This window comes from Haliotis rubra, unplaced genomic scaffold, assembly GCF_003918875.1.
Source record: "Haliotis rubra isolate DU_JTF1 unplaced genomic scaffold, ASM391887v1 Scf45, whole genome shotgun sequence".
Taxonomy (NCBI): domain Eukaryota; kingdom Metazoa; phylum Mollusca; class Gastropoda; order Lepetellida; family Haliotidae; genus Haliotis; species Haliotis rubra.
The window spans coordinates 1,300,046-1,314,212 of record NW_025767135.1 but is presented as its reverse complement, the minus strand read 5'-3'; the positions used below and the strand labels follow the sequence as shown (position 1 = coordinate 1,314,212).

At 39.6% G+C, this 14,167-nt stretch overlaps 1 protein-coding gene across 1 annotated transcript; it reads right to left on the bottom strand.

Annotated features, from left to right (window-relative positions):
- Positions 1–113: 113 nt before the first annotated feature.
- LOC124289796 (cell wall protein DAN4-like) lies at positions 114–13,591 on the bottom strand. The gene is made up of 5 exons (XM_046726462.1): positions 13,585–13,591; positions 12,090–12,302; positions 11,729–11,960; positions 2,298–2,427; positions 114–254 (listed from the first exon to the last, which is right to left on the bottom strand). Exons 1-5 carry the CDS (start codon positions 13,589–13,591, stop codon positions 114–116), a joined length of 723 nt encoding a protein of 240 aa, XP_046582418.1.
- Positions 13,592–14,167: the final 576 nt, after the last annotated feature.

Here is a 14,167-nt window from a genome sequence, read left to right as displayed (position 1 = left end):
CATTCAGCGGACAAGGCATACTGCGTATGAGTCTCTCAATGACCAGTTGGGGGAGTCTGTTCCATTCTTCCTGAAGCGCACGACCAAGTTCATCCAGCGTAGTCGGCGGCCTTTCACGTTGACGCACACATCTCCCTAACATGGTTCAGACATTTTCGATTGGGGAAAGATCTGGACCATGGCAAACGATAGATGTTGTGTTGCTGGAGGTGGTTATTGACGATACGTGCACCGTGAGCACGGGCCTTGTCATCCTGAAAGACGAAATGACGACAAATGCCCAGGAAATGGGACAACAAAGGGTGCCAGTATGTTTTCCCGGTAGTACTGCCCTGTGACCCTTCCTTGCACAACATGGAGACGGGTTCGGTCAGTCATAGTGACACCACCCCACACCATAAGTGACCCACCTCGAAATCGATCGTGTGGTCTCACGTTGATGTTGGCGTGACGTTCATTTCTTCGTCGCCAGACCCGACCACTCCTCTTAAGGAAGTCCAAAGTGAATCTAGGCTCATCCGAAAACATGACACGTGACCAAGGTCGATACCTCCAGTGTCTACGTGCCCTACACCATTCTCTTCTTACAGCCATGTGACGATCAGTCAAGGCTGGCACAACCCAGGACCTTCGAGCATGCAAGTGAGCTGCATGGAGACGATTCCTAACCGTTTGACCCGTAACTCGAACACGGGTTACAGCTCGATTACAGCTCGTTACAGCTCGATTTCTTAAAGCCTCGTTCCGAATGAAACGATACTGTACTCTTGTTGTTGACCTGGTCAACATTTGGGGTTTGATGATATCTTTTCCAGAGTATGTCTTGGAAACATACTTTAAAGCATTGTCTCTCTATTCCAGTCAGTAATTTGAATGTTAACCAATGCCAGATAAATTTAGTAAAAGCATCAAAAGGCTGCAGAATTTTTTATGATAAACTTATTTGTATTGATAAATATCCAAACATTTGTAATAAATGGCATCTTTTATTTCCTGAAAGTGACTTGGATTGGAAAAATATATTTACTGTATATAGAAAGGGATTGCAAGATACAAAGCTTATAGACTTTCAATATAGATTTCTACAAGGTATTATTTACACAAAAAAAGAATTGGTCAAAATGCAAAAAGTTGAAAACAGTTTGTGGTTTTTTTCCAAAGATGTAAATGAGAGTGTGTGTCATGTGTACTGGGAATGTCAGGAGACTCAAACCCTTTGGATAAACCTACAAATTTGACTTAACAATTTGTATCCACATCCATTGAAATTATCAAAAACATGATTTGGTTTGGTACTCAACGTGAAATAAATACATCATCATTGCTGCGAAGAGACATAATCGCTTATGCAGTATTAAAAATATGCTTCCAAATCTAACTTTATATATAAAAACTCTAAAAGAAATATTGTTTGTGAAAATTCATATATCAACAAAAAATAATAAAATAAATAATTTCAATCATAAATGGAGCCTTCTCTCCCCAGTACTTAGATGACTCAAACTGTATTGATTTGTACCTGACATTATCTATACATTATCTATTAAATGAATTATGCATGTTTATAAAAATATTAATACAGTAATATCTCACCTGTACATCATGTAGCCATTTAAGTCGTATGTATCACGGCTTTGTATATATATAATATTTTAATCTTGGGAACCAATAAAAAAAAAAGAAAAAAAAGTCTGCTAATGACTGACTTCGAAACATTGAAGGTATCAACCACTTCACGCTGGGTAGTGCCTGTTTGCAACATGCCAATTGCACGTAAACGTTCATCACGTTGAATACGCAGTATTGCAAATTGAGAAAAAAACCAAACCCAACAAACCCGGCTAGAAACAAACACTAACAACTGTGTGATCAACAGATGCAAGATGATTGTCAAAATGAATGGTCTACAGAAATGTGTCGACCTTCTTGAAAACCCTCAAAATCAAAATGACACCCCATGCACGTGTATGGGGCTACTGCACGTGTATCCCATGCATTGTGTTTAGGAGTGGTGATCAAGGGAAATGGTGATACTTTTATATGTCTGTCTTTGAAAAGTTTGTTAACGCTTATACGTCCTATCCAAATTGAAAGTTCAGGTTCCCCTACTTTTTCGGAAGAGTATAATTCTGACAAGGCAATACAATCCCAGTATGCTCACCGTCTAGGAACACCTTCATTGCTCTGAACCTCTCCTGTGTGTCCAGTGACGCCATATCACCTCCATTCTGTATACATATCGCACGAGCGTCATGCCAACGTTTTTTAATGTTATGGTATATGTAAGTTACAGTTACAGGGGCTGTTGCAGTCGTCGTAGTGAGGGTTGTTGTGGTTATAAGTGTTGTGGTTGTGGTGGTGGTTGTAGTGGTCGATGTTGTAGTTGTTGTAGTTGTAGGTGTGGTTATTGTAGTGGTAGGTGTTGTGCTGTCATTTTCATCACCATGACTTATGCTTATTGTGTGTACAGATATTTTCCAGTAGGTGACATTTGCGCGGAACTGGGGTTGATGTGTTCCGCTTCCTGTCCTCGCAAAACGAGCCGGACAAGTTGGCCTGATATTGTGTTTTATTGTAGTTTAAAGGCCAGAGTGTAAAAATTCCATGTGTACATGGAATGGCTGTTGATAGCTTGTCTATTTTTAAAAATTATAAGGTTACTATAGAAGTCTATGGGAAAACATTTGGTGGTGTGTAACCTGTAGGGTTCGAGCACTTTTCAGTAATTCATACTTTACATGATTTCCTGTGTTTATTCTTTCACCATGGAAACATGTTAGCATTAATGTAGAGGCAAATTTAAAGGTACTGGTACTGGGAGTAAAGATAGGGCTGTTTTCTTTGAGCGGAATAGACTGTTGTAGTGTCCAGAATATGAACGCTGTTTGCTCTTTGTGGTCGAACAGTGGGAAAGACCTCTGGCGAGCGAGTCTTGTACCATGAAGTAGTAGTTCCCTGGCTTCTAAATTTGTTGGAATGAATTTGACAACAAATTAGTTTAAAATCACCACCAAGCCACAGCAATGTGAGTGTCTAAGTTAATCTCCTGAGGGTCAATTTGAAGTCAAATGATGTAAGAATATCATGAAAGGTGTTCTACCACCGACAGCAAGGAACACGTCACAAACCCTTTTGCTCTTTAAAATGCAAACAGTGTAGCATAAGGATCAATTCTTTCTGCCTCGTCCCCTTTGAATATGCAACGACCTAATTTTCTTTTCCTTTTAAAAAATATACCCCTTTTTCTGCTACCCATAGGACTTTCTAAAATGAATTTCTGTTTTATTAACAACTGCGGTCTCATTGCTGTTATAGATTTTATGATTTGACATTTAATGTAATCTCAACACTATTTCAGCTTGTAGAATGCCTATTGGTGAATGGGGAGGTGTATCTTCACAAATACAGCAGAAAAAGAAGCTTCACATCCAATGTGGTATTTCGATGTAAGCCGGCTGAAGTCTGTTGTTGGCAGTGTCTTATCAAGCATACCCTTTGTTTCCTGATATGCTCTCACCGCCTTGTAGAAGTTGCAGTACTTGGACATGTAGGTACATATAGTACATTTAAGTGTTCCAGTCCAGTTAAGGCACCACAAATGTCTCACTCTCACTACCAAATTCCATCACTCGGTCATCCTCATACATTAGGAAATCTTCTCGACAAGTGTCCCTTAATGCCTCAGTGTAGTGCATTTCAGCTTCCTAGACATGAAATAAGGGCTGTACATCAATCCCAGAAGCTGCTTAGATGTAAATAATAACAACTGACCTTTGTGGAATGTAACATTATGGGTCTGAATTCACATTTATTGACATGAGAGTGTTCGATATCTTAAAATTATCTCCCCCTGCTTTACTCCAAATACATTGTGTCTTTCTCTGACCCAGTGCAACCCATAAATTACTGCAGAGAAACTCTTTGTTTTTAGCTGATATTGCCAAATACGCCAATGATGGACACACACGATACTGAATTTGTGAACTGACTTTTGACACCACATCTTTTCAAGTGGGTGTCACGATGCCAAGTGTCAAATCATACAGTCATACAGTCATTAACTAATTCTGACGAAACATATCAACAGCTTTTTGACGAAATTCGTTTATAAAGAGCCACTTGTTACCTTGGAAAAACCTCACATATAATTTCTCCTTAAAATACACATTTATCGAAAATACACATTTAAGAATGTACATGAACAAAAGATTTACCAGATTGTATGTTCCCTTTGTAGTAAACAGAACCCGATGCTGCAGAAGTTGTTGCCGTCCATGTAAGAACGTTGCTGTGTCCGATGCAGCTCCCAGTGACACTGTTGTAGAAGAAAGACCTACAAGACGTGTCAGCCAAACACATCAAAGTGCACCGACTTATACCTCCTATCTTCTCTCGAGCCCACAAAGCAGAATCCATGACAATATAATTTTCCAGGGACGGTATTGCTCGAAAATGACCCTGTCGATAATCGCTTCCATGTGTAACCGACACCAGATACATTTGAAAGAAGATTAAAACTCTGGGCCAAGGACCTCTTGGACGTGTCAACTCCATGGCTTGTGTACCCTCAAGTTGTGGCAGTTGCAAGCAAGGGAATGTCTATTACACAAACAAACGCACCACTGAACTATTGAACACTGTTTTAGATGGATCAGTACAAGAATAGTGTTAGTAAGTTGTTAATTAGAAGTGTAATTTCACGCAACAATGATTGTCGTAAAGGACTACAAAATGTTTCAGGCCTCCAGGCTCAGAGATTGTTTGGTCAAGATCATCATATCCGTTGCGTAGTCTGATGCTCATGATGTTGATCACTGGATTGTCAGGTCAGGACTCGTTTATTACAGACGTAGCATTTGGAAGCGATACACATAATCAGTGGTTGGAATCTCCTGATGTCTATGGACCCTTTCTTTGCTTCTTTTACGCCTGTTCTTCGTAGTGGATAGGACTTACGTAGCTCACCACATGATGATGTGGTCTTGGATCTTGCTGATGTGTCGAGTTTGTTGACAGATGTTAGGTGTTCTTTGTGTCCGGATACACATCTGCCAAGCAGTTCGGTCACACACTACCAAATATTCATATACATAAATCTGGACATCAAGCTTCAGGAGTATCTTGAGTGTCTTTTGAAAACATCCTATTAAAATGTACATGGTTCAAAAGGGGTACTATTTTAACTCTGAAAGATGTATCCCTTGTAATGGAAAAATCATCCCAGATACGCAGGACATGCTTGACCTTAATTCTCTCCCGGCACTTAACCATGGTATAGGTATGTGTTAATATGATGAAGACTGGAAAGTATGCATGAGCTAACTTTTGAATTTATCAAAGAATATTTTACAGGGTTGTGAACATCAATACGTGAGTCAAGTTTTAGTTTCTTTGATGATAAGATTTAAAACAAAGGCCTATTGGCTTTGGTGAGGTGCCATGTTGATAATCGTAACCGTGGAGTTACAGGTTTGGTTGGGAAATGGTCATTTCTATGTAGGTCAAAGAGTGTTGTACGACTATATTTCTCCAACGGGGATACAGGGTTTAGCAAGCTGTTCATGGAGAGACTGCGGTCATTTGTAGAGAAGAAGAAAACTAAGGTGAGCACAAAGTGAAAATAATGTGTATAGTCACGCGGACAGCAACACACTGCGGTGGAGTTTTTTCTGACCTTTCTGTGTCTTCATGTGTATTAGTGTAACACTAACACTGAAGACCACGCGGCAGCTTTCGAAAGAAGTTGGAGTTAAGCTTTGAGTTATCTATAAATTTTGTGTTAAACCTATTACTTAGTTCTCTATGTTTCCACTGAATAATGCAATTTGAGCTGTTCGTGGAGGATATAAAGAAAATCATGAGCAGGAAGGGGGTCTACCCCCGTGTACTCCCATGGGATCCCAACCTCCAAAGGTGTACATGGCGTGGTTGAGGGGTAGACACCTATACGTGCGGTAGGGCCCGGGTCCTTCCCTTTTTATTGTCTGTTTATTATTTGCCAATGGTGACGTCATATGTTCGTTGTGTCACTTTTACAAGTGTAAAAGCTTCAAGAATTTGTTTATACTAACAGGGATTAAACTGTGATGTTCCAGATGCTTAAAGATTACTCGGAACAAGGCAGTTTAATTCAAACTACAGGTACTTCGACGATCTGACAACGTTCAATAAAATTTCAAGTAATCAGTTCTCCACCATTGATTACAAATTGAACTTACTCTTTTACCAAGGTTTCAAAGAGCCTCATATGACGCTTGCGCAGATGATGTTTGAAGGTTACAACATTCAAGGGCTGAGTAAAGCTTTCCAAAACATTTTATGTTGGACGTGGTTAGGACGTTTCCAAGTTTGACGCATCAGTGACACAAATGACGTCTGATGCAATTCCCAGATTGTGACTTGTACCATATGCATGTGTTCATGATGGATGCTATTCATAAACACATGTTCATGATATAGCCGGAAGCCTATAATTGATTCTGCTGTTTGCAGAGATGTCTATGGAAAGGGTGTGGTCGTGCTCTACTATAAAAATGATATCAGATATCGATGTCACAATCCCACGACGCGGACATGATGACATGTGTTGATAAACGGACGGGTTGTACTTGAATCAATACCTAGTTACAGTACCTTTCTTTGAAATGTGTGTCTTAAAATTCAAGAACATGTCTCTCATATAAGGGTAGTACATTTGTCAAATCTTCACCCACACATTTATGCACATTAAATGACCAACGCCCAATTCCTCTCTGCTCATACAAACCAAAGTGAGCTCTGAGGTCGTCAACATCACAGCACTGTTGTTGTCTGACAATAAACCCCTTGGCTAACATGGTATGTTAGAACTTTCGTTGAAGGTGGAACATGCATTTCAGAGTCGCGTTGACACATTATGTGAGAAGGGGCGGTGGGGTAGCCTAGTGGTCAAAGCGTTGGCTCGTCACGCCGAAGACCCGGGTTCGATTCCCCACATGGGCACAATGTGTTAAGCCCATTTCTGGTGTCCCCCGCCGTGATATTGCTGGAATATTGCTATAAGCGGCGTAAAACTAAACTCAGTCAGTCAGTCATTATGTGAGAACTTTTTATAATTCATATTCTATTTCTCAGAGATATTTACATTAACACACGCGTCATATGAACAGTATTACCGTGGATGACACTAGTTTCCAGCGTGAAGTTCAAGCATTACACACCGCATAACACACTGTAGAAAAGAAAACCCTTCCTAAGTGTGAATGGGTTTTGTTTCATGTCTTTTTGAGTTTTCCAGCAGGACAATGCCCTGTCATCACACAGCACGCATCACCACAACCTTCCTAGCAAATAACATCAGCGTTCTGACATGGCCGTCCAGATTCCCGGATGTAAACCCAATCGAGCATCTATGGGATGAATTCGATTGACGTGTGCGACGGCGACAACCACAACCTCAGACACTACAACAGCTGGATGCCGTCTTGGCGGCTGAGTGGGCTGCAATTTCCCAGGCTGTCATCCGCAATCTGGTTACGTCCATGGGCAGGAGGTGCCAGGCAGTAATTGACTCTCAGGGGGTCACACACGTTAATAACTGTACGTTGGGACATTCGATGACTGTTATTAAAGCCTCGGTTGATGTTGTTTATCTGTACAAAATTTCAAATTTCTTTCATTTTTAGTTATATACACACAAAAAGAGACGAAATACACAGTCTGTACTAACTTTATTTTCTTCAAACACTGATGGGTCACAATATAATAATATATTAGACTATGATGGATAGATACAACATGTGGGTAGATGTTACTGTGATGTCATTGTGGTCATATACATGCATTATGATAAGCCAAAGTGTACAATACAACCTGTATATCACAATGATCTTCTCTCGATAGAGCACTGGCGTTCAATATGCATCTGAATGATGTTTTAATCCTCTTTAGTTTTGTTCTAATAGGAATGAGAGAGGTGACTGGTATCCATTTTCAAACTAATTGTGTTGAGTCATTGACTGTCTCGATGGACGGATCTGATTTGATGGACGGTGAATGGTATTCTTCCCGCATCAAGTTCAGAAATACAAGGGAAGAAAATATAAGGGAAGCTTATTGTCCCTTTTGTCAGAACTACAACTTCAAACCCAATCATTATACAAGCTAATACAATATTAAGCAATCATACATTAAGTTGCTGATTCCAATCAGGGAAAGAAGATATTGTTTCAAAATTAGTTAGAACTACATATCTACTCAGTCACAATGGAATTGATACTGCCACATGAACGACATCCTCATTATCCGCGAGAAAATGAACTGTTGTGCAATGTGTTGTTCATACGACTATTCACACTGGTACATTTGCCCCCTAAAATATTGAAGCGTTTTGTACTCAGCAATATTCCAGCTATATGGTGGCGTTCCGTAAATATTCGAGCCGGGACTGGAGAATCAACATCATGAGCATCTCTCTACGCAACTGGGATACGATGACATGTGTCAACCAAGTCAGCGAGCCTCACTACCTTTTAGCCGCCTCTTACGATCTTTTCTGACCCGGCAAATATTGAAGCGACGGATCATTGTCAAGCAATACAAGGAGGACACCCGCAGAAGACCCAGCATGTTCTGTCCTTGCTGGTGCCCACAGTTAGAGACTCTGCTCCACCAAATCAGAATCAGTCTCTCAGCCAGCAGTTTTCACAGCAGCGTTCAGTGCAGATTGAGACATCTGACAGCTGTGACTGGATCATCTTGTGTACGATTTCTATGTGAGTTTTTAAACTTAGTTTCTTTAAGTAAATAAAATGTGTATCAATATTAACAAAGATTGTTTCCAGAGTGACATGTGATGAATGTGACTACAAACATATAGAAACAGGTGCCATTTAGTGTTCGAAAGAGTAACTGACAAAGCTTGTCAATGTTTATGCTTCTTCTTTCAAACTGCACACACGTTGTTATTACATGTAACTCAATTGTTAAGAATATAACAGTGCTATGCAAGTCTACGGACAAACTAGGTATTGTGTAACCTTGAACAAATAGTTTGTGTTATCGGAAGAGGTACCAATATCATATAGCATGACATACTCACCTAATGTTATCACTGATTTTCAGTATAATTTCCTTAGCCGCCATATAGCTGGAATATTGCTGAGTGCGGCGTAAAACTAAACTCACTCACTATAATTTCCTCATAATTTTCGCGTCGATATTTGCCTTTACTAACACATATGATTGCAGAGATTGTGACTGTACAACACTCAACATTGAAAAAAAAAGCATCAGTCTGATTTACATGATGCACTAAGACGCGAAAAATATACAAGTCAATAAGCAGATTACTGAGAGCAGACGCGGTAGTGTATATAGGTATATCTGTAGTGTATAGAAACCTCTGTACATATAGTTCAATGCGTGGGAAACGTATTTGCTGCAAAATAGGAATATTAGGAAATTACCATTTATATCTGTTTGGTGAACATAAACCATCTTTTCGAGTGGCGTTTTTATATAAAATACACATTTTCCTTTTCCCCATCCCAGATAAGTGTGATTTAAGCAGGAGTCTGACAGAGAAAATCTGCTTGGTAAGTACAAAAGGAGGTCACATATTTCATCTTGACAGTGGACGTATATCCGCATTTGTGGCTACTTTGTGGATACCCCGAGGACCATATGTCGCTTGCGTCCATGAGGGCACCGTTAGTCCAGTAGAGTTGTCCGTCAGCGCTATTTCGGGTGATTCCAACCCACACACTGTTGGCCAGGGTGAGTCCTTTATCTTTCCTCTCTTAAAAAAGGAAAGGGAGCAATTTATGATTAACCTATATACGTAAGTTGTCATCAAGTAAGTAAACGGCAAGGATGGCAACCAGAGATGGCAACCTGATGTAGCAATCAACCACGTACAAGATTATATTAAGCAGTGTACAGTTGGACATATGTAAAGAAATCCACAAAATAATCCACAACTCGAATAACCCTGCAACATGTATTAAATAAACAGTGTCCAAACATACATGTGTAAAGAAATCCAAACAAAATAATTTACAACACAAATTACCCTCCAACAGGTTTCCATTAATTTGATGACTCCCCAACACCTGTACTACTGTACACTGTTGAACCTCACCTGCTATATACACAAGCATGCACGCACGCACGGACGTACACACACAAACACATACCGGCGGCAATAAAGTACACAACAAAGGGAATAAGTCAAAAGCAGTTGATACGAAGGTCAATCAACGGTAACCACGGTGACTACTCATGCAATAAATTTTGCATTTCGCCGGAATTTGAATCTCTAAAAAATATTTTTCAATGGTATTTTACCAAACTCTTGCATATTTTGCCTCGATGAGTACGTTGCCGTAGGTGACTCCGGTTTCACGAGGATGGATACAGGTACAAATATTGTGATTATTATTATTATTTTCAGAGTTTGCTTAAGAACGCGTATTTTCAAATATTCTTCTTGTCTAGTCAACTAAAAGAATTGCGAGGATCATGCCGTCAACAATGCTAATGTCGGATCATTACAAGCTCGATAAATATGAGAAATATGTTATAAAGACGTTGAAAGTTACGTAATCGGACCATGTAATAAATTCTAGCCAAATGGTTTGACGTTTCAAATGGATTGTGATAGTTTTCGGTATCACTATGCATGTGGATATTCACCCAATCCATCATGTAACATTCGGATTGTTTTTGTTTATAACTAATTAAACCGAAAGTTGTTTTTTTTGTTTAGAAACAGGAACTTCAGTGTTTTCTTTTCCCCCAAAAAACAAAAATATTGATAAAATTATTAAAAAGGATTACATATGGAGAAAATATCAAACTGAGGATACCTCGACGTGAAGTGCCACAAGTCAAGATTTGAAAGCAGTTCGATGTTTCGCGTGCATATGGTTGGTTTCTCTTACAACATACCATATATATATAAATATATTATATATAAAGCTGAGCATTCATGCATTCCATTCATAATTCAAATGGCTCATATATCCTACTTAGTAAATAGTCAATGTTAGTTTTATTTAGATTTGTCATTTTGCTGCTCTCCTGCTGGATTCAACAGCGCTGTTGATAGAATGTAGCGCTCACTTCGATAAATGCGCAACATGAATGGAAATAAAATTCAAAATATTTCCTTTTTTGAATACACCTGATGAAATTCATGGTAAAGCTAATATAAGGAAAAATCTGATTAAAATAATCTGTCCTTTTGTGAATTGGTAAACATGTATTTGGACATTGTATTTACCAATGTCCTTGTAAGCCGCTAATGTAACGTCATGGCAACCCTAGTGTTTGTAACCGTTACATTGTGACGTCATTTAAAGTTACGTCACGGTATAATCTTTCTTCTAATCACACTCGGAGGGAGGAGGGAAATTCGTGTGTCAATATTTTGATTCCTTTATATACTTTCAATAATTTTAGGCTGACATGTTGCAAGAGTGAGTGAGTGAGTTAAGACTAAGTGACATCAGCAGTATTTCAGCCATATGATGACTACACGTAGCAAGATATAGATAAAGGCAAGGTATCTCGGATGGTATATAATTCTAACTCTGCAATACGATACCAGTCGACTCACCGTCTAGGAACACCTTCGCTGCGTTGAACCTCTCCTGCGTATCCAGTGACGCCATATCGCCTCCATTCTGTACACATGCCGCACGAGCGGCAGTCCAACTTTTTTCAACGTTTTCAATGGTATATGTAAGTTACTGGTCCAGTTACAGGGGCTGTTGCAGTCGTCGTAGTTGTGGTTGTTGTGGTTGTGGTTGTTGGTGTTGTGGTAGTGGTGGTTGTGGTTGTAGTGGTAGTGGTGGTCGTTGTAGTTGTAGGTGTTGTAGTGGTAGTGGTTGTAGTGGTAGGTGTTGTAGTTGTAGGTGTTGTAAGGGTAGTGGTGGTCGTTGTAGGGGTAGTGGTGGTCGTTGTAGTGGTAGGTGTTGCTGCAGTTGTAGGTGTTGTAGTGGTAGTGGTGGTCGTTGTAGTGGTAGGTGTTGTAGTGGTAGTGGTGGTGGTTGTAGTGGTAGGGGTGGTGGTTGTAGTGGTAGATGTTGTGGGTGCTGTGGTTGTACTGGTTATTGTAGTAATAGAAGTTGTAGAGGTAGGTGTTGTAGTAGGTTCGGTGGCTGTAGCTGTTGTTGTAGTAGTGGTGGTAGGTGTTGTTGGTGTTGTTTCTGTCATCGTTTGATCTGCTGTAGTTTTCCGAACTTCAGTTGTGGTTAGAAGTGATGTCGTTGTTGTTGCTGCTGCTGTTGAAGAATGAGTAGTTGTGAGAGCAGCAGTTACTGGAACGTAACAGAAATGTTTTAATAAACCATATGTTACTTCAACTGTATCCTTTCGTCATTGGTACCAGATTTTGTTAAAGTATGTGAAACCAGAATTGGTATATGTTGTTAGAACTGTGTGTAGTAAGTACGGGACAACTGTCAAATTTTGTTAATTTGAGAAGAAGGTTATGCCAATAATGACTTAGAAGAAAACTGAATGCATCCAAACAACTACATAGCGTTTAGAAGTTAGAAGTTACAACCAACACTGCAGATGAGAATACTGTGCATAGGCGGATCCAGGAATTTCCAAAGGGGGTGGGTTTTTGGGGGGTTCGAACCCCTTTTGTATGGTCTTTGGCATTTTCAAAAGGGGGGTGGGGTGGTTCGAAAAAAACACCCCTGGACACCCCCCACCCCCCTCCTGGATCCGCCAATGACTGCCCCGTAACCGACCCGTGAAGATTGTCGTATGGTTTACGCATGTCATCGTATCCGAACTATGTAGATCGAGGCACTTGATGTTGATCACTGGATTGCCTGTTTACAGACCACGACCATTTTTCGCTTGAATATTGCTGAGTGCGACGTTCAAACAAACAAACAAACAAACAAACCGTCAAGAATTCTGACCAACGATGTGATGCTGCTTGTCAGTCCTTTAGATGTAACGATTTTGTAGTTTAATTGTTTAATCTTGTTGAGTCTTGGCTGACAAGTCCCCAATACGCATGGGAAAAGTTTGATCGATAAATGAATAAATATATAGTGAAATCAAATTCAAAATCTAACTATCTGCCATTGATTTATACCTCCAGGACCACACAGATACACATCTTGTGTTTATACCCACTGTCTTGGAAGATTTAACATACACGTCAAAGTCACAGAGCCGTATCAAATCCCCAAAACCAATTGTATTGTTATAGGCTTTTATTGATACGTTCCTTTACCTTTGGTGGTACTGGATACTAATAGTTAAAAAGGAGTTTTAGGCTCTGGGACTCCGAAAACCGAATCTCAGTTGATTGTAAAATGTGTTTGATGAATGTAACAAAATCGTTTCAATACTCGCTAGAAATCTCTGCGCAGAGTTCATTATACAATTCCGACTATACATATTAAGCATGTGTTTCTGAACACTATGAAATATTGATGACACCGGGCGTTCGCAAAACTGTAAGCGTGATACTTGTCACAAACACATGCAAAGTCAAGTCAAATTGAAAGACGTGATTCAAGTAAAAGAAAATATATAAAAAATAAAACAACATTTGACAAGAGTCCACTCGTATACCTCTCATCATCGGTGAAGTGTATATCTTTAAACCTCTTTAAGTATTGTTACGGCTTAGAAAGTTCTTGTGGGTCCCCTTTAAACCAGTAAAATAAAACACAAACGAGTCTATAATATTTAATTATATTTTGAATAAAAGATACACAAGGTTACACTGAATGACAGTACAGGTTTCTAATGCAATACGATTGGGTCACAAATCTAAAATATTAACTAAATGTCTATAGTCAGCCAAGTCTTGATCCTTGTAGATATACTGATTGAAGTTTGTTGACAGCTGTTGAAAGTTCAATGCAGACGAGGCCTCTTGAGTGGTCGGTCTTGAAACGTCAATGTTGGCAGACACATGAGCGTAAATCCAAAGTGATCCCCCCAATCATCTCAGCAACCATCCCGTACATACCTATTACACAGTTCTAGAGTGTTCTGACAAAAGGTATGCCACACCATCATCTTCTCAGAGCTTCCAGAATCCAACCGAAGACACCGAAAGCCCCAAAAAAACAAACAAACAAAACAAAACAAAAACGAAACAAAACAAAAAAACCAAAAACAAACAAACAACAACAACAAAACAAAACAA

Bases quoted from the DNA above. Each gene is read 5' to 3' on its own strand.
- LOC124289796 (XM_046726462.1), bottom strand. The intron at 2,428-11,728 runs TTACATATACCA...TGAAAATGACAG, and splicing joins CCTGTAACTGGACCAGTAAC to CACAACACCTACCACTACAA. The intron at 255-2,297 runs GTAACTGTAACT...TTCGTCTTTCAG, and splicing joins CGACGACTGCAACAGCCCCT to GATGACAAGGCCCGTGCTCA.